General features: G+C 46.6%; 1 protein-coding gene and 1 non-coding gene across 2 annotated transcripts in view; both read left to right on the forward strand.

The window, feature by feature from the left end:
• The window catches only part of LOC126473451 (spondin-1), a 223,431-nt gene that overhangs the window by 189,290 nt on the left and 15,460 nt on the right, over positions 1 to 18,681 (forward strand). The window contains exon 9 of the mRNA XM_050100507.1: positions 7,098 to 7,269. Coding sequence (XP_049956464.1) covers positions 7,098 to 7,269 — 172 coding nt within the window. The remainder of the gene's footprint in view (positions 1 to 7,097; positions 7,270 to 18,681) is intronic.
• Positions 15,996 to 16,070, forward strand: Trnas-cga (transfer RNA serine (anticodon CGA)). Its single transcript has one exon. It is a non-coding gene; the product is annotated as a tRNA-Ser (tRNA).

Below are 18,681 nucleotides of genomic sequence, written 5' to 3' on the forward strand. Positions count from 1 at the left end.
GAGATATTGGGAGTCATGCGGAGTGGAACAGGAAAGGAAATGACTAGTACTGGCATAGGTTACCCTCTGCCACGCACCGTACGGTGGCTTGCAGAGTATATACACACATCAAAACTTTTGCATCACCTCGGTTCCGAGAGTCCCGGGAACTCCACAGAAAGTTGGAACAGAGATCAACATGAACATCGTTTCCGCCCTTTTTATTGCTCATGAAAAACACATTGTATGTTGTACCACCATACAGCGAGACCTTCAGAGGTGTTGGACCAGATTGCTGTACGCACCAGGACCTCTAATACCCAGTAGCATGGCCTCTTGCATTGATGTATGCCCGTATTTGTCGTGATATACTATCCACAAGTTCATCAAGGCACTGTTGGTCCAGATTGTCCCACTCCTCAACGGCAATTCTGCGTAGGTCCCTCAGAGTGGTTGGTGGGTCATGTCCACCTTGCTGCACTCGCTGGACAGTGTGTCTAATGCGTTCAGCCTGACCGGGTTGCCTCCAAACACGTCTCCAACGATTGTCTGGTTGAAAGCATATGCGACACTCGTCGATGAAGGAAACGTGATGCCAGTCCTGAGTGGTCCATTCGGCATGTTGCTGGGCCCTTCTGTACCGCGCTGCGTGGTGTCGTGGTTGTAAAGATGGACCTCGGCATGGACGTCGAAGTGAAGTTGCGCATCATGCAGCCTCTTGCGCACATTTTGAGTCTAACACGACGTCCTGTGGCTGCACAAAAAGCATTATTCAACATGATGGCGTTGCTGTCAGGGTTCCTCCGTGCCATAATCCGTAGGTACCGGTCATCCAATGCAGTAGTAGCCCTTGGTCGGCCTGAGCGAGGCATGTCATCGACAGTTCCTGTCTCTCTGTATCTCCTCCATGTGCGAACAACATCGCTTTGGTTCACTCCGAGACACCTGGACACTTCCCTTGTTGAGAACCCTTCCTGGCACAAAGTAACAATGAAGACGTGATTGAACGCCAGTATTGACTGTCTAGGCATGGCTGAACTGTAGACAACACGAACCGTGAACCTCCTTCCTGGTGGAATGACTGGAACTGATCGGCTGTCGGACCTTCTCCACTTAATAGGCGTTGCTCATGCATGGTTGTTTACATCTTTGTACGGGTTTAGTAACATTCTAAACAGTCAAAGGGACTGTGTCTGTGATACAATATCCACAGTCAACGTCTATCTTCAGGAGTTTTGGGAACCGGGGTGATGCAAAACTTTTTTTTATGCGTGTATGTAGATGCAGAAATCGGCATTATGTGAATGATTAGAATTTCAATTCGTGTGACATGTAGAATGCCCACCAGAGTGTATTAGTGTTTTTAGTGTGTAGTGTTGTTACCAAGCCTGGTACGGTATACAACGGTCATGAACACCGTCAGATGCTGAGTGATCACTTTGAAAGACATATAGGTGCCATATATTCGTTATCAGCAGCGGACTGAGTTTTAAAGATGCCACATTGTGTGTCTCCATTTGTCCAGCTGGTCAAATCGTGCAATAAAGACATCTGTGGGCATTTGGATGTGACAGTGGCCCGATGTTGGACTGCATGGGAATGTGACGGCAGTCATACCCTTCGTCACGGTTCTGTTCAATCACGTCTGACCAACGCAATGGAGGATCGGCCTATTGTGCACCAAGTACATCATGATCCCTTCACATCCTCGCCTTCCATTCGAGAACAAGTATCAGACTTCCTGCAACATTCTGTGTCATCCACCACCATTGGTTGGAGGCCAGCTGCAGCCAGACTAGCAAATTGTCGTCCGGTACGTAGGCTTCTGTTAACACCACAACACACGCCGCTGCGTTTGAATTGTTGCCATGACCGGGACTGTCGATGAATTGCGTCTCACTGTGTTCAGCGGTGAAATGCTGTTTTGCGTTATCTCGGATGACCACTGTTGGCGAGTATCGAAGCGATCTGGGGAGGGGTCCCATTCTTGCAACATTTTGACATTTTGGGGAGCAGGGGGGTGGGGGGGGAGGGGGGGGAGGACAGAAAGGTGTTACTCTTCGCATCGTGGAGTCGGGAGCCATGCAGTATGACTTCACGTCACGGCTGGTAGTGATTGACGGAGCTCTGACGGCACAACTGTACGTCATGGACATCTTGTGTCCTCATGAGTTACCTTCGCGTAACATTATTGTGGTGCCAATTTTCAAGAGAACAACGCTCATTTGCACAAGGCACGTCTCTATGAACTGTATGCATAAAGTTGAGGGACTCCAGTGGTCGCCAAGATATTCAGATCTATTCCTGATAGAAGATTTGTGAGGTCATCTCGGACGCCAACTCCAGCCCAGAACCAGTATGCAGGACATCAAGATTCAGTTACAGTAGTTATGGGCCAGCGTATCTCAGCAGAGAATATAATGGTTTTTTGACACTCTCCCCAATTAAATAAGTGCATGCATCCAGGCCAGACGGGGTCCAACGCCACAGAGATAAGTGGGTTCATACTACCAATTTATTTGTAAATTTCACTCGATTTTTTAATCACTTTCGTTTCGTTTTCTCCTCTCCTGGTGACTGCAACACTTTTTTTATCTGGCAGTGTAGTTACAGAGATAATGGAATCTGCTTCGTTGTTTTCCTATGGATATATATTAATTTCTGTTGTTATTATCGCAGTTCAACCGTTCTCGCGCTTCAAAATCTGATAAATAGTTTCGCGGAAACTATCAAATTTAGAAATTAGGATTTATCTGTTCTGAATTTGTAACAGAGTCTAGATTAAAAGTTCTCTCACTGTCGGTTCTCCAAAGAATTTTAATAAGTGTGATAGAACGTTGCCTACTCTGGGTGCTTTGTTTCGACTTACATCTTTCAGTGCACTACCAAATTCCTCTCACAATGTCCGATTACACATATCGCTTTCGTTCACTCCGTTTTCACTTTCCTTAATATGCCTAACAGTTTAGTGCAACAAAAGAGGTAAAAACTTTATTGTTAGGGTCCATGAAATTAGCTACTGAGAACAGGAAGAGAAGGGTAAATAGTAGACAGAACACGGACTGGGAGAAAGAAAGGAAAGGAGAATTCCTACACGTGCTTGTAGACGTTTCTCCATACACGTAGCATAAAACGGTACAACCTACAGTTAACTTTTCAAAAGGGTGGCAAGTAACGCTATTTTACGCACTATAAGTATAAAATACATGACTAAATTGGTGGGTGATTCGTAGTTACACAGGATGAAAAACTTAGTACACTGAGTTGCCGTCTCTGGCAGAAGCAAAGGCGCTAACCTAGCTGAGTATGAAACACAATTGAACCAGGATGAAGATGCGGGTACGTCATTCCATTCTGCCTCACATCTATGCCAGATTTCATCATTCGTAGTGGTTGGCCAAGCGTACGACCAGATGCATTCAGTGGCTGAAAGATCTGGAGAACGTGCTGGGCCGGCCGGAGTGGCCGTGCGGTTCTAGGCGCTTCAGTCTGGAACCGAGCGACCGCTACGGTCGCAGGTTCGAATCCTGCCTCGCGCATGGATGTGTGTGATGACCTTACGTTAGTTAGGTTTAATTAGTTCTGAGCTCTAGGCGACTGATGACCTCAGGAGTTAAGTGGCATAGTGCTCAGAGCCATTTGAACCATTTTTTGAACGTGCTGGCCAAGGCAACGGTCGAACACCCTCTGGGTCGAGGAAGGCCATCAAAGCACGGGCAACATGCGGTCTTGCGGTATCCTGCTGAAAAATAACGTCACGTGGACCTCCAAATTGTGAGCTATGAGAAACAAAGTTGATCATGTTCTATAACCAGTGGCGCTGCATACCATCACGCCAGATGCTGGTCCCGTATGATAACGAATGCAATCTGGAAACATTCGTTCTCCTCGGAGGCTCTGCACGAGGGTATGTCCATCGAGATAGTGTACGCGAAACTGGGACTCGTCTGAAAAGACGACATGGCGGCTCTCCTGTGTCCAGTGCCGTCATTGGGCGTACCGTAGTCGCCGCGCATCTCCCTGCTGCCCGCGGTAAGAGAAGTGGCAGTAATGGTCTCCGTGCTGATAGTTGCACTGTGCGCGTGCATACTTTCCTTCTGCAAACGAGCTCGCATCAGCGCTAGTCGTGTGGAGCCGTTGAGGTCCTCTTGAAGTAATAGAGCCCGTAACTGAGCGACAGACGTTGGATCCTGACGAATGTAAGCAGCAATATAGCAGAACGACAAAGCACATTCTCGGCAGCACCTGATCCTACCATTGTAGAATTCCTACACGTGCTTGTGGACGTTCCTCCTTACACGTAGCTTAAAATGGTCTTCTCAAAAGCTATCAAGAATCTTGAACGAGAAACTGTCCTGCGTAATCTTTCCTCGTAAATAGAATATACGAGGGTTGGAACTTAAATAGTAGCAACTATTTATTCACAACCGATACAAAAGAGTTACATGTTTGCACCTGTTACTGTCCTTCAAAGTAGTCACCAGCGTTGTGTAGAACTCCTTGCCAGCGATGTGGAAGGCGTGCTATACCGTTACTGATCATTTTTGGAGCATCACCTGCGACCAGCTTTGCGAAAGAAGCGGCGACACTTTTTGCACCCTTCATTTTGCACGACAATGCGCGGGCGCATACAGCGCAAGCTGCGGCTGCTCTGTTCGGTCGATGGGACTAGGAAGTACTGTACCACCCACCATACTCCCCGGACTTAAGTCCTTGTAAAAAAAAAAATGGCTCTGAGCACTATGGGACTTAACATCTTAGGTCATAAGTCCCCTAGAACTTAGAACTACTTAAACCTAACTAACTTAAGGACATCACACACATCCATGCCCGAGGCAGGATTCGAACCTGCGACCGTAGCAGTCCCACGGTTCCGGACTGTAGCGCCTAGAACCGCACGGCCTAAGTCCTTGTAACTTTGATTTGATTCCGAAGATGAAGGAACCATGTTTGTACGAAAACACTACCACAGAAGCAAGAAGAGTTGAAGAGCCGGATTTGTACCGCCATAATATCAGTGACAATGGACATGCTTGTTAATATTCTTCACGGCTTTGCCGTCAGATGACGTTGTGCAAATTCCACACTATTTCCTCGGAACAATTGTCCGACATCTTCAGGTTGTTCAGCCTTGTTAGTGGCTAGGTACGACTGATAACATCCGCACGTGGATGCCCTGTATAAAAAACACGGGCGCGAAAAATGCTCAGGCGCGGAAATCACTCATGCGCAATGATTTGCAAATACACTACTGACCATTAAAATTGCTACACAACGAAGATGACGTGCTACAGACGCGAAATTTAACTGACAGGAAGAAGATGCCGTGATATGCAAATGATTAGCTTTTCAGAGCATTCACACAAGGTTGGCGCCGGTGGCGACACCTACAACGTGCTGACATGAGGAAAGTTTCTCACCGGTTTCTCATACACGAACAGCAGTTGACCGGCGTTACCTGGTGAAACGTTGTTGTGATGCCTCGTGTAAGGAGGAGAAATGCGTACCATCACCTTTCCGACTTTGATAAAGGTCGGACTGTAGCCTATCGCGATTGCGGTTTATCGTATCGAGACATTGCTGCTCGCGTTGGTCGAGATCCAGTGACTGTTAGCAGAATATGGAATCGGTGGGTTCAAAAGGTAATACGGAACGCCGTGCTGGATCCCAAAGGCCTCGTATCACTAGCAGTCGGGATGACAGGCGTCTTATCCGCATGGCTGTAACGGATCGTGCAGCCACGTCTCGATCCCTGAGTCAGCAGATGGGGACGTTTGCAAGACAACAACCATCTGCACGAACAGTTGACGACGTTTGTAGCAGCATGGACATCAGCTCAGAGACCGTGGCTGCGGTTACCCTTGACGCTGCATCACAGACAGGAGCGCCTGCGATGGTGTACTCAACGACGAACCTGGTTACAGGAATGGCAAAACGTCATTTTTTCGGATGAATCCAGGTTCTGTTTACAGCATCATTATGGTCGCATCCGTGTTTGGCGACATCGCAGTGAACGCACATTGGAAGTGTGTATTCGTCATCGCCATACTGGCGCATCACCCGTCGGGATGGTATGTGATGCCACTGGCTACACGTCTCGGTCGCTTCTTGTTCGCATTGACGGCACTTTGAACAGTGGACGTTACTTTTCAGATGTGTTACGACCCGTGGCTCTACCCTACAATCGATCCCTGCGAAACCCTACATTTCAGCAGGATAATGCACGACCGCATGTCGCAGGTCCTGTACGGGCCTTTCTGGATACAGAAAATGTTCGACTGCTGCCCTGGCAAGCACATTCTCCAGATCTCTCACCAATTGAAAGCGTCTGGTCAATGGTGGTCAAGCAACTGGCTCGTCACAATACGCCAGTGATTGATGAACTGTGGTATCGTGTTGAAGCTGCATGGGAAGCTGTACCTGTACGCGCCATCCAAGCTGTGTTTGGCTCAATGCCCAGGCGTATCAAGGCCGTTATTACGACCAGAGGTGGTTGTTCTGGGTACTGATTTCTCAGGATCTATGCACCCAAATTGCGAAAAAATGTAATCAAATGTCAGTTCTAGTATAATATATTTGTCCAATGAATACCCGTTTATCATCTGCATTTCTTCTTGGCGAAGCAATTTTAATGGCCAGTAGTGTAGATGGGGCCATACAAAAACACCCTCTGCCGAAAATCGCAGAGCTTTCCTCCTGCACATGCACTGTACGCTATTTTTACTAACAGCCACCAGCAAGGTTGAACCAGCTGAAGATATCAGAAAGTTACTCCGAGGAAGTATTACGGAATTTGCAAACCCGTGAAGACTATTTACGACATATCCGCCGGGAAAGCTGGAAGATCACAATGGATATGCTTACCAGAGTATGGCAGAAATTCGATTATCGATGTGATATTGTTCGTGTCGCTGATGGAGGACACATTGAACATATGTAATGTAAACTTGAGAGATTCGCAGGTCCTTGGTTGTATGTCGTATAGTTTATTACATATATGCATTGGAAATACGTATGTTATATTTTAAACGCCCTGAATTTCGCGAAATTCTAATTGTAAAGTTGAACGTGAAAAGTACAAAGTGTTTGACAGAAAGTTCGTTGCATGTTCGGGACAGCGGAGTGCGCGGTGACCGAGTACTCGCCGTGGAGCGAGTGCTCCGTGACGTGCGGCAAGGGTATCCGCATGCGGCAGCGCTCCTACCTGAACGCGCCCAAGGCCGAGATGCTGGGCTGCGACCGACAGCTCGTCTCCAAGGAGATGTGCGTCGCATCCGCGCCTTCCTGCCCGTGAGTACCGCAGCTTTTCTTCTCCAGTGTCTCTAATTAACTGAAGTAAAGTGGTACGCATTCACTTTTTTAATGCCTATGACTGTCTAGCCTGTCGGGATTTATACCAAGGTGTACACCCTCCCTCCTCAACACGTAACTCCTCTTCCTCGTCCACCTCACTTCATCGTCCCCCACATCTCGTCTCTCTCTCTCTCTCTCCTCCTCCTCCTCCTCCTCCACCCCTCTCCCTCTAACCCACCACACTGGTCACTCTATAAAATACATTAGAAAAAATTCATTTTTAATACTACATTGAAATGAAATATAACACTAAAATTATTACCTCTGGCATATCAGTACTAGAAACAGCCATTCGTCCTTCCATGACTGCACAGTACTCGATCCTTACTCATTTGTAAATGATTGTGATTATGTATGTGATTAAGAGTTTCGTACATAATCGACAAATTCATTCTGTCACTCCTTAAATACGTAAATCAACTATTGCTAGTAACTAATACACTGCCGGCCGCTGTGGCCGAGCAGTTCTAGGCGCTTCAGTCTGGAACCGCACTGCTGCTACGATTCAAAATGGTTCAAATGGCTCTGAGCACTATGGGACTTAACATCTGAGGTCATCAGTCCCCTAGAACTTTACGACTACTTAAACCTAACTAACCTAACGGCTTCACACACGTCCATGCCCGAGGCAGGATTCGAACCTGCGACCGTAACGGTCGTGCGGTTTCGGACTGAAGCGCTGCTACGGTCGCAGGTTCGAATCCTGCCTCGGGCATGGCTGTGTGTGATGTACTTAGGTTAGTTCGATTTAAGTAGTCCTAAGTCTAGGGTACTGATGACCTCAGATGTTAAGTCCCATAGTGCTTAGAGCCATTTGGACCATTTTGAACTACTACATTGGCAGACAAAGAAAGTAAAGCACCTAAAAGACATGGTCAGAGGTCAATGTAACTTCGTAAAAGTACACCATCAGTAAGTATCTAGATGATTTTGAGTTGGAGTTCTCTGTGAAAGATGGAAAGGTTACCTTGGTGCATTAGTGTTGTTCGTGTTTACAGTTCAACAATGAATCACGGTTCTGCACTATGGTGAGTATGACAGTAACTTGGGAAGAGGTCCTACTCTTCCAGTATTTTGGAGAGGCACAGACTGGTTACTCATCCTGTCATGGTGTGGGAAGCCAATGAGTACGTTGCAGCTGGTGGTCACTCAGGGATCTCTGATGGCACAAGAGTATGTAAGGGACATTCTACATCCTCATATGTTACCTCTTATGCGACAGTGTCATCGTACCGGTCTTCAATATTTTAAAAGTCCCTTTCATTTATAATACTACATTGAAATGAAATATCACACTAAAATTATTATCAGTACTAGAAACAGCCATTCGTCCTTTCACGACTACACAGTAATTGACCCTTACTCATTTGTCAAATGATTGTGATTATGTATATGACTAAGAGTTTCCTACATAATCAACAAATTCATTCTGTCACTCGCTAAATACGTAAAGCAAACTGTTGCTAGAAACTCATACACTGGCAGACAAAGAAAGTAGAGCACCTAAAAGACATTGTCAGATGTCAATGTAATTCGTAAAAGTACACCATCAGCAAGTATCTAAATGATTTAGAGTTGGAGTTCTCTGTGAAAGATGGAAAGGTCACCTTGGTGCATTAGTGTTATTCGTGTTTGGTGTTCAACAATGAGTCACGGTTCTGCACTATGGTGAGTATGACAGTGACTTGGGAAGAGGTGTCTTGTTGCCGTGTTTTGGAGAGGCATAAAGGGGTTACTCGTCGTGTCATGGTGTGGGAAGCCACTGAGTGCGACTTCAGGTTACAGTTGGTGGTAACTCAGGGACCTCTGATGGCACAACAATATATGCCACGGACATCCTGCATCCTCATATGTCACCTCTCATGCGATAGTATCATTGTACCATTCTTCAACAGCGCAATGCTGGTCCACACATGGCATCTGTCTCTAAGAAACGTATGTGTTATGTTGAGGTGCTCCTGTGGCCGGTGCGAACCCCAGCTCTGTATCCAGTAGAACATGTATGGGGCCTGGTGGGACATCATCGCCATCCTAGTGCCATTATCTAGGATATCAAGGACCACTTACAACAGTCGTGGGCCATATGGCCTCAGGAGAGGAGGATGACGGCGTTATGACATACCTGCCAACCAAATAATTGAGGCCGGGAGGTATCCCACATCACACTGATAAGTAGCCACATACTGCCAAGTTCTTTGTAATTTTCACTCGTTTTTGTAATCACTGAAATAACATATGTGAAGCTTCGTTTCGTTTTCCTACTCCCCTTATTGTTGCTTAACTTTTTCGGCCAGCCAGTGCGTACCTTACAGAAGAAACACGCTGTAATGTCCGGAGCTCATACGTTACGTTGGGTGGTTGTTGAGGGCAGGTCGACATCAGTATGTTGTGGACCCTCACTTCATGACGTGGGTGAATAGTGGCCTGGTGAGTTGGTGCCTGCCTGGCATCCAAAGACGTTAGTTAAACAGTATTAAAGAACTACACATTTATTGCTCGGCAATACTTATGCTACAAGTGGCATCCTTGCATGAAGTGTGTGGCATCGTGCATCCAGGCCGCAGCCTCAGCACAGAAGAGCGGTAGCAGCGGTGGAGTCTGCCCACAGGCACAGGAGCTGGGCAGCGGAGACTGCACGCCCCCGCAATGACGGAAGAGCGGCTGCACGTCTGGACCCACAAGGTAGGCCACCAAGTGGCACGCTGACCTAAGGCGCCTATGTCCATCCCATCGGACTCGGCTTGAATGTGGCTAACAGCATCTAAGTCCCCAGGAAGGGACAAAAATTTGTAAACAGCAAGATGAGCTCATGATAGACCGACCTAGGTCCCTCCTACAGGCTGTCGAACTGCGGACTAAGATATCTACATTGAAAAATGAGCAACATTCACACGGCACTGGCCCATGCCTGTTATACTGCCTTGCTGGTTTCTTTGCCACAGCTCATAACATCGCTGCGACCTGGGCATGGGGAAATCAGGATATCTGAGTTGCAACTGCTCTCACTTTTTGCAGCGTCCATAACATGGAACCTGGATTGCCCAGCTTTTGAACAGGGTGAGGTAACCACCTCGTGGTGTGCCCACAATATCTGTAATACAATCAATATCAGCCCCTTGTTGAAATTCCTCCGCGGTTCTAGGCGCTATAGTCTGGAGCCGCGTGACCCCTACGGTCGCAGGTTCGAATCCTGCCTCGGGCATGGATGTGTGTGATGTCCTTAGGTTAGTTACGTTTAAGTAGTTCTAAGTTCTAGGGGACTGATAACCACAGCAGTTAAGTCCCACAGTGCTCAGAGCAATTTGAAATTCCTCCCAGTTATGGCTTAACAAGCTTTCCACTGCTCCTTGTGTAACCGAATTTTTACGAGTTCCACCAGATACATTATTCTGCGGTTCAACAACACCCTCTCCGACAAAAAATCTGTCTCGTAATTTGCTCGGGGTTACCTCTGGAAAATGTTTAACATACATACACAACTCATTAATTACAGACAATAGTTTTGGTTTCTTCCTTACTCTAGTCTGGCTTGACCCACATGGCTATCAAGTATGCTCCTACTCCTAAAACATTATTTTCTCCATTATGTCGATGGAGATTGCACAAAACCCAGAAACACCGCAGCAACGACACAGGTAGCGACTGCAGCGTTGAGCGGGAAGCAACGCCTTGTTGAAATACAAGCAGGCACTCTACAAACCATTAATGAGCGTGCAGGAGTCAAGTTAGTAGTACCTGTTCCTTCTACTGATCCTGTTGCAGCTAATCTGGTTAATTCCTTTTTGTGTAAATCAATGACGATGTGTTAGTGAGCTGAAATCTGCCGCTAAGTTAGATAACTGGTCAGATGAGATGCACTTGATTAAGACCAAGATACGTTTGACTGGCGAGGTGAAAATATACACTCCTGGAAATGGAAAAAAGAACACATTGACACCGGTGTGTCAGACCCACCATACTTGCTCCGGACACTGCGAGAGGGCTGTACAAGCAATGATCACACGCACGGCACAGCGGACACACCAGGAACCGCGGTGTTGGCCGTCGAATGGCGCTAGCTGCGCAGCATTTGTGCACCGCCGCCGTCAGTGTCAGCCAGTTTGCCGTAGCATACGGAGCTCCATCGCAGTCTTTAACACTGGTAGCATGCCGCGACAGCGTGGACGTGAACCGTATGTGCAGTTGACGGACTTTGAGCGAGGGCGTATAGTGGGCATGCGGGAGGCCGGGTGGACGTACCGCCGAATTGCTCAACACGTGGGGCGTGAGGTCTCCACAGTACATCGATGTTGTCGCCAGTGGTTGGCGGAAGGTGCACGTGCCCGTCGACCTGGGACCGGACCGCAGCGACGCACGGATGCACGCCAAGACCGTAGGATCCTACGCAGTGCCGTAGGGGACCGCACCGCCACTTCCCAGCAAATTAGGGACACTGTTGCTCCTGGGGTATCGGCGAGGACCATTCGCAACCGTCTCCATGAAGCTGGGCTACGGTCCCGCACACCGTTAGGCCGTCTTCCGCTCACGCCCCAACATCGTGCAGCCCGCCTCCAGTAATGTCGCGACAGGCGTGAATGGAGGGACGAATGGAGACGTGTCGTCTTCAGCGATGAGAGTCGCTTCTGCCTTGGTGCCAATGATGGTCGTATGCGTGTTTGGCGCCGTGCAGGTGAGCGCCACAATCAGGACTGCATACGACCGAGGCACACAGGGCCAACACCCGGCATCATGGTGTGGGGAGCGATCTCCTACACTGGCCGTACACCACTGGTGATCGTCGAGGGGACACTGAATAGTGCACGGTACATCCAAACCGTCATCGAACCCATCGTTCTACCATTCCTAGACCGGCAAGGGATCTTGCTGTTCCAACAGGACAATGCACGTCCGCATGTATCCCGTGCCACCTAACGTGCTCTAGAAGGTGTAAGTCAACTACCCTGGCCAGCAAGATCTCCGGATCTGTCCCCCATTGAGCATGTTTGGGACTGGATGAAGCGTCGTCTCACGCGGTCTGCACGTCCAGCACGAACGCTGGTCCAACTGTGACGCCAGGTGGAAATGGCATGGCAAGCCGTTCCACAGGACTACATCCAGCATCTCTACGATCGTCTCCATGGGAGAATAGCAGCCTGCATTGCTGCGAAAGGTGGATATACACTGTACTAGTGCCGACATTGTGCATGCTCTGTTGCCCGTGTCTATGTGCCTGTGGTTCTGTCAGTGTGATCATGTGATGTATCTGACCCCAGGAATGTGTCAATAAAGTTTCCCCTTCCTGGGACAATGAATTCACGGTGTTCTTATTTCAATTTCCAGGAGTGTACATCATGTATCATGAGGAGTTAAATAAGCACAAACATGTGAACGGCTTACAAATGGCTTTATCAACGTTACTGCAAGCAGAGCAGCGAGAAAGTTGTTTAAATCAGAATTGTTTAATGGATGGAGCGGATACAATATACATTGAATATAACATCCGCTTTGAAGGCTCGACAAGAAATGCCATTTCATTTTAGAGCTTCCTTTGTTCGTCGCTGTTTACATTCTTGGAGAGTGTCTGCACTTGACAGTCAAGACAACGCCAAGTCGCAACGTCAAAACATAAAGGCCCAGCCCACAGCGGGTGAAGCCGTTTACTCGCTGTCGCGCCTTGCCGGTCACTCGAACCGCACACCTCTCCAACTCTGCACAAACGTGAAACAAAACGACCGCGCACAGTATCTGTTTCCCGACTTATTCCGTTCCTGGCATAGTTGGTCAAATTCGTAAAATATGGTGATGCAAACTAACAATGCAGAAATTGCAACACACTGCACTTGAGGACAATATTATAGAAATGGAAGAGGATGTAGATGAAGATGAAATGGGAGATACGATCCTGCGTGAAGATTTTGACAGAGCGCTAAAAGACCTGAGTCGAAACAAGGCCCCGGGAGTAGACAACATTCCATTAGAACTATTGACGGCCTTGGGAGAGCCAGGCATGACAAAACTCTACCATCTGGTGAGCAAGATGTATGGGACAGGCGAAATACCCTCAGACTTCAAGAAGAATATAATAGTTTAATAAGTCACAGCTGCAAAATACTAACACGAATTCTTTACAGACGAATGGAAAAACTGGTAGAAGCCGACCTCGGGGAAGATCAGTTTGGATTCTGTAGAAATGTTGGAACACGCGAGGCAATACTGACCCTACGACTTATCTTAGAAGAAAGACTAAGGAAAGGCAAACCTACGTTTCTAGCATTTGTAGACTTAGATAAAGCTTTTGACAATGTTGTCTGAAATACTCTCTTTCCAACTCTGAAGGTGGCAGAGGCAAAATACAGGGAGCGAAAGGCTATTTATAATCTGTACAGAAAGCAGATGGCATTATAAGAGTCGAGGGGTATGAAAGGGAAGCAGTGGTTGGGAAGGGAGTGAGACAGGGTTGTAGCCTACACCCGATGCTATTCAATCTGCACACTGAGCAAGCAGTAAAGGAAACAAAAGAAAAATTCGGAGTAGGTATTAAAATCCATGGAGGAGAACTAAAAACTTTGAGGTTCGCCGATGACATTGTAATTCTGTCAGAGACAGCAAAGGACTTGGAAGAGGAGTTGAACGGAATGGACAGTGTCTTGAAAGGAGGATATAAGATGAACATCATCAAAAGCAAAACGAGGATCATGGAATGTAGCCGAATTAAGTCGGGTGATGCTGAGGGAATTAGATTAGGAAATGGGACACTTAAAGTAGTAAATGAGTTTTGCTATTTCGGGAGCAAAATAACTGGTGATGGTCGAAGTAGAGAGGATATAAAATGTAGGCTGGCAATGGCAAGGAAGGCGTTTCTGAAGAAGAGAAATTTGTTAACATCCAGTATTGATTTAAGTGTCAGGAAGTCGTTTCTGAAAGGATTTGTATGGAGTGTAGCCATGTATGGAAATGAAACATGGATGATAAATAGTTTGGACAAGGAGAGAATAGAAGCTTTCGAAATGTGGTGCTACAGAAGAATGCTGAAGATTAGGTGGGTAGATCACATAACTAATGAGGAGGTACTGAATAGGATTCGGGAGAAGAGGAGTTTGTGGCACAACTTGACTAGAAGAAGGGATCGGTTGGTAGGACATATTCTGAGGCATCAAGGGATCGCCAATTTAGTATTGGAGGGCAGCGTGGAGGGTAAAAATCGTATAGGAAGACCAAGAGATGAATACATTAAGCAGATTAAGAAGGATGTAGGTTGCATTAAGTACTGGGAGATGAAGAAGCTTGCACAGGATAGAGTAGCATGGATTGCTGCATCAAACCAGTCTCAGGACTGAAGACCACAACAACAACAACAAACAAATACTACCGTAGTTTAGTACTTCGTCACTATCATCTTTCCTTGCATTAATAGCGAGCGGGAAATATCGTTTGTCTAAACAGCATGTAAAACTGCAGTAAGTAATGGCTTAGGGGAAATATCTTCTGCAGGACATGAGTCTAAATAAAAAAAGTGTAGGGCAACGACAGTAAACATACAGCCAGGGAGTAGACTAATCTTTGCGACGTGTTACGACCCAACGTTATTCAAAGCTGCATGTGCTTCACGTAGCTGACACTCCCGTCTACACAGAAATTAACGCCCTGCTAATTACGGTACTGGCACCTCGCCGGTCGCAAATACCACTCCCTAGAATTATCCATGAATTGCGAGAGCTCTGCAGTTTACTGCAGTTTCGTACATGTCACTTTTAAATTCTTATGAACGTCCTGTTTACTAATCACTGCTGTAACACAGAAAACAAAAACACCGAAAATATGAATCAGACACGAGCCCGTAATGCTGGACTGCAGTCTGTACTTCCGGCTGCGATGCTGGGCGCAGCTACACTTCCGACGTTATGTTTGGTGGCAGTTGTGGGCAGATCGACGTCAGAATGCCTTGTACCACAACCGCAGGACGCCGGTGGATAGTGGCTTGGTGAATGGATACCTGCCTGATGCCCAAAGGCGTGTTAAAGAAACAAAAATTTGTTGTTCTACAATACACAAATGGAGCGATGACGTTCCAAACTGTCCCTGACAGCAGGGCGGAAGCAGCGTTCGCCCCATCAGGAATGCGCCGACGCCATCGCGCAGTCCTTGTGGACGTTGCAGTGACAACGGTGATGACATAGGATCGCTGACCAGGCGAGAAGACTCTGACCGTCAATTATGGTGCCACTGGCAGTCAGCAGCAGCCAGCAACCCCATGTAAAGTGTGTGGAATCGTGCTTAGTCACGCCACAGCAGAGGAGCCTGCCCACAGGAGCAGTCTGCACTGCTCTCTGGTGGTCAGTCTACTGGTCACAAAGAACTGTAGCTCATTTACACACCTGAAAATGGTGCGTACATCTACGATGTTACATTGACATCCAGCTGTGAAACTCCCTGGCAGATTAAAACTGTGTGCCAGGCCGAGACTCGAACTCGGGACCTTTGCATTTCGCGGGCAAGTGCTCTACCAAGAGTGAAAATCTCATTCTGGAAACATCCCCTAGGCTGTGGCTAAGCCATGTCTCCGCAATATCCTTTCTTTCAGGAGTGCTAGTTCTGCAAGGTTCGCAGGAGAGCTTCTGTAAAGATTGGAAGGTAGGAGACGAGCTACTGGCAGAAGTAAAGCTGTGAGGACGTGGCGTGAGTCGTGCTTGGGTAGCTCAGTTGGTAGAGCACTTGCCCGCGAAAGGCAAAGGTCCCGAGTTCGAGTCTCGGCCTGGCACACAGTTTTAATCTGCCAGGAAGTTTCATATCAGCGCACACTCCGCTGCAGAGTGAAAATCTCATTCTGGGGACATCCAGCTGTGTTTTCAGGGTGCTTCACTTTCTTTTCATGCACTGTATATGTAGATTTAATGGACATTTGCATAGAAGATGTGTTCAAATTTCTCTTCACAGGCCTTCACAGACACCAGTGCACATTCCACAATACTGGCTGCCGTTTTCATTCAGATACACCAGGACTCATACAAATGGCGCCACAGGCGCATTCTCAGACGTACTCTACATATATGGCGCCCATTCACCTACTCATTCTAGGAGAAATCCAAAGGGTTCAGGTCCAAAGAGCGAGTGGTCCTCGCACCTGGATCACCTTGTGTGATGTGTCGATTGAGTAGGGTGTTCTCGAACCATTTCCACATCGCGCCAAGGGACTGGGCTTGGGCATTGTCACATAGCAGTCACATAACTCTTCATGTTACCAAAGGAACTTCTTCTAGAGTGGAGCTATTGCATCACACAGGAGTTCAGATATGTCTCACTCAAGAGGCATTGCAAAAGGCTGTCCAGTCATTCAAGGCGATCACCAAAAATTCTTGCCCACACATTGAAGCTGATCTGGTGCTGATAGTGTCCACCAGATCAGGAGGATTTTGTGTAATCTAAGTATAGCTGTTGTGGAACTTTGTAATACTGACTCCTACAACCATCAAAAAGAAACGTGAAGTATGTCTATTAAAAAAAGCTGATAAAAATGCTCTTAACGCCTTTTATGAGGCAATCTGCACTCCTTCCAATCTGATCGTGTAAGCATAGAAAAGTTGTGGAATGATTTCAAAGAGATAGTATCGACAGCAATTGAGAGATATATACCGCATAAATTAATAAGTGATGGCACTGATTCCACATGGTACACAAAACGACTCAGATTACTGTTGCAGCAGCAACAAAAAAAGCATGCCAAATTTAAAAGAACGCAAAATCACGAAGACTGGCAAAGTTTTGCATAAGTTTGAAATATAGCGCGTATTTCAATGCGAGATGCTTTCAGTAATTTCCACAACGAAACTCTACCTCGAAATCTGGCAGAAAACCCAAAGCGACTCTGGTCATACATAAAGCACACCAGTGGCAAGACGCAGTCAATACCTCCACTCTGCGATAATAACGCTGAAGTCACTGATGACAGTGCCACTAAAGCAGAGTTATTAAACACGATTTTCCGAAACTTCTTCACCAAAGAAGACGAAGTAAATATTCCTGAATTCCAGTCAAGAACAACTGCCAGCATGAGAAACATAGAAATAGATATCCTCAGTGTTGCAAAGTAGCTTAAATCGCTTAATAAAAGCAAGGCTTCCGGTCCAGATTTTGTACCAGTCAGGTTCCTCTCAGAGTATACTGATACAACAGCTCCATATTTATCATTTATATACAACCGCTCGCTCACAGAAAGATCCGTACCTAAAGATTGGAAAATTGCTCAAGTCACACCAATACCCAAAAAGGGAAATAGGAGTAGTCCGTTGAATTACAGGCCCGTATCACTAACGTCGATTTGCAGTAGGGTTTTCGAACATATACTGTATTCGGACATTATGAAGTACCTTGAAGAAAACGATTTATTGACACGTAGTCAGCAGGGACTCAGAAAATATCGTTCTTGCGAAACACAACTAGCTTTTTATACTCATGAAGTAATGAGTGCTATCGACAGGGGTTGTCAAATTGATTCCATATTTTTGGATTTCCAGAAGGCTTTCGACACCGTTCCTCACAAGCATTTTCTAACCAAACTGCGTGCCTACGGTGTATCGCGTCTGTTGTACGACTGGATTCGTGATTTCGTGTCAGAAAGGTCACATTCGTAGTAATAGACGGAAAGTCATCGAATAAAACAGAAATAATATCCGGCGTTCCTCAAGGAAGTGTTATAGGCCCTCTATTGTTCCTAATCTATATTTACGACATAGGAGACAATCTCAGTAGTCGTCTTAGATTGTTTGCACATGATGCTGTCATTTACCGTCGTGTAAAGTCTTCAGATGACCAAAACGAATTGCAAAATGATTTAGATAAGGTATCTGTATGGTGCAAAAAGTGGCAATTGACCCTGAATAAAGAATAGTGTGAAGTTATTCGCATGAGTACTAAAAAAAATCCGCTAAATTTCGATTACGCGATAAGTCACACAAATCTGAAGGCCGTAAATGCAACTAAATACTTAGGGATTACAATTACATATACCCTAAATTGGAACGATCACATAGATAATGTTGTGGGTAGAGCCAACCAAAGACTGCGATTCATTGGCAGAACACTTAGAACGTCCAGCAGGTCTACTAAAGAGACTGCTTACACACGCTTGTCCGCCATAATCTGGAGTATTGCTGTGCGGTGTGGGATCCGCATCAGATGGTTTTGTATCCCACTTGGAAGGCGGCGCGTGGGTCTGTTCCTGAAAACTTAAACGTTGACCGAATGAAGGAAGTGAGTAGGAGCAGGTGAGGTAAAACACGTCGGTACTGCAAGTAAGTAAAAGGGGTTTACTAGTGTATAAACATAGGCAACCTGATTACATGACTTTGTACAGATGAGCACGTAGGTGCGAAG

This window comes from Schistocerca serialis, chromosome 4 (genome assembly GCF_023864345.2).
Source record: "Schistocerca serialis cubense isolate TAMUIC-IGC-003099 chromosome 4, iqSchSeri2.2, whole genome shotgun sequence".
Classification (NCBI taxonomy): domain Eukaryota; kingdom Metazoa; phylum Arthropoda; class Insecta; order Orthoptera; family Acrididae; genus Schistocerca; species Schistocerca serialis.